General features: G+C 28.8%; 1 protein-coding gene across 1 annotated transcript in view; it reads right to left on the minus strand.

Moving 5' to 3' along the window:
- Nucleotides 1-2831: 2831 nt before the first annotated feature.
- Nucleotides 2832-2898, minus strand: part of LOC122757031 (ras-interacting protein RIP3-like) — a 2394-nt gene continuing 2327 nt past the window's right edge. Inside the window, exon 3 of the mRNA XM_044008197.1 lies at nt 2832-2898. This exon is cut by the window's right edge and continues 47 nt beyond it. Coding sequence (XP_043864132.1) covers nt 2832-2898 — 67 coding nt within the window.

Consider the following 2898-nt stretch of genomic DNA (forward strand, 5'->3'; position numbering starts at 1 on the left):
TACCATACATATATATTGTATATGGGTATATATATATATATGTTGACTATACTTTTCCATTATTTAATTATTTGTATTCGTAATCTTATATTATATATATTTCATTAATACACATACAGTTATATTCTCTTATGCATGTACTCTTATGCATTTTTAACTGCTGCGTTTCATATGCGGAAAACGAAAAAACAAAACTGAAAGACAACTTTCGCTATGGAAAATCTTTTCTCTATCATTTTCTCTTCTTCTTTTAACTCTTTTGTTTTTCTGTCTCTTGAAGGCAATTTGATGTCAGACTCTTGCTTTAAACGTAATTACATTTCTCTTAGCTATATATTATTCACTTGTTTTTCTTTACCATTTATATTCTCTGTATCTATGAGTGTTTGTGTGTGTTTGCATGTGTGACTGTGTGCTTTGTATGTGCGAGCGAGAGGGAGCGCGTATTTGCTTCGTTTGTGTGGAAGGCGTTAGGAATGGTTTTTGTTGTTGTTACTTTGGGCTCGGTTCAAAACTGGGGGTATTATTTATCAAGTTTTGCCATATTATAGATTTTATATCTTCTAGTTGTCCTGAAATCGTAACTCTTTAGTGGAAATTTAATTTTTAAGAATATCTTTTCAGCATGTTCGAAAGAGACAAAAATAAAACTATGGCTAGAGAAATTTATAGTAGAGAATGCAATGGAATAACCTTTATCTGCTGCTGCTCAAGTCGTTAAGCTCAACTTGTTTTTTATAGGCAATTTTCGATCTAGGAATCTAGGAAATTTAGTCTATTTTGATTCGATGCGTCATTCTCTTTGCAATTTCTCTAGGGAAACTTGAATAGGTTGGCTTAAATTGCTAAAGATTCATTCAGTTGGTCTATTCGTATACCCTGAACGGCAATCTATATACAGTTCACGTCTGCTTCGCATGTCTTCAACTTGTTGCGTCTCACACTGAGCGCCCCTAAAAGTATGCAACAGTTCTGTTATTTCTTCAGAATTTGAAGGACGATGCGAAATAGTAAATATTGTCGAAATATTTTCAATTGATTTGCTAGAAAAAAAAAAATAATAATAATAATAAAAGCTTGGTTGGAAATCGTGGGGAATCGCAAGAGCTAAGAACTAAATAAGAAACGAAAAAGGAAATTATTTAAGAATTACATTTATTAAAAATGTTGTTAAAAAAAATGTATACAGACAGCAAAAAAATCAACAAAATTAATACATTTACAATAAACGATAGTGCGACATCGATATCGATAACGAACGGCATCGATCGATAGCCCGATTTCAGGCTGTTTTCCTTTTTTGTATGTTTGTTTTCATTCTCTCAGTTTTATGATCATTTTTTGTTTTTTTTTTGTTTTTTCATTTTATTTTCTTTTCTTTTTGATTACGACGACGACGCTTTCGCCATATAAAATATATATATATGTATTATAAATACATACATATATACATGTATATATGAATAGTTATTTGTATGTACTATGCGATAATTATGTTTAGTATGCATATGTATATACTATATAGTCATATACATACATAATAATAAATGAATACAAAAAAAAATTATAAATGAATAATTAGAATTAGTTTTTTTTCTTCTTTCTGTTGATCAAGTGTACAAGACAGGATACATACAAACATACAAAAAAAAAAAAAAAAAAAATTAAAATAATAATAATAATAATAATAAACAGTTGTATAACTTTGTATGCAAACATTTTTCATCATCATCTCAATTATTTAATAATTAATATTATATTAGATTAGCTTAGGCTTAGATGTATGGGTGTGTGTGTGTGTAGTTGATTAAACTAACATTACAAAATATGCAATTTAAATAATTTAAAGTAGAAGCTTGCTGTAGCTTTTGCCGTGTTATCGTTTATCGATAAACGTAGCCAATCGCCCCTCGACACTCCCACAACACGCTCACCCCTTAGCCCAAGCCCGTTACACGCAGCGCAGCGTGTGTGTGTGTGTGTGTGTGTGTGTGTGTGTGTGTATGGATGTGTGTGTGTGAATTTCTCTACAAAAAAAGTACTTAAAAACCAGGGACAGTAAAAACTAGCTAAATACGACTTTAGTTTATGTATATATATGTATATATATATATATATATATATATATATATATATATATATATATATATATATATATATATATTAGATGTATGCGTGTATATATACCTTATATGGTTGATTTGCAGTATATATATATATATATATATATATATATATATTCAGATCTGTGTGTATATATAGATAGATATATGTATATATATGTATACATATATATAAAAAAAAAAACAATGTATTCTTATAGCTGTAGACATTACATGAGTGTGTATCTTTGTGTATATGTGTGTGTAGGCGTGTTTGTGTGTGTGTGTGTGTCTATAGTCAACCATAATTGATTAGCTCAATTTTAACTGATCTTAAATCAACTTCCATATGAATAAATGTTAACACTTAAATTAAGATTTTCTTCTTATTTTTGCAATTATTTTGCATTCTAAAAATTTTGCATAAAAAAAGTTTATTATAATTATATACTTATGTGTGTGTGTGTGTGGGTGTGTGCTTATATATGCATATATATAGATATATATGTATATTAATAATGTATGTATATAGTAAAAGCATAATTTATTTAGTTTAAAAAGTCCACACACACTTACACACACTCACGCACACACACACATACACTTTCGTAATGCCATAAAAAGCACAGAATTCAGTTCTAGAACCGAATGAGAACAACACAAAACAAAAAATCTATTTAGTTTTTCATTAATTCTTCTTTGTTTTTTTTTTTTTTTTTGTAGCCAAAACTAGACCAAACCAAACTGTTCCATTCCATTTCGTTTCAGTACATTTCGTTTCATGCCGTTTCGTTCC

Source organism: Drosophila mojavensis, unplaced genomic scaffold, assembly GCF_018153725.1.
Source record: "Drosophila mojavensis isolate 15081-1352.22 unplaced genomic scaffold, ASM1815372v1 contig_136, whole genome shotgun sequence".
Lineage (NCBI taxonomy): Eukaryota > Metazoa > Arthropoda > Insecta > Diptera > Drosophilidae > Drosophila > Drosophila mojavensis.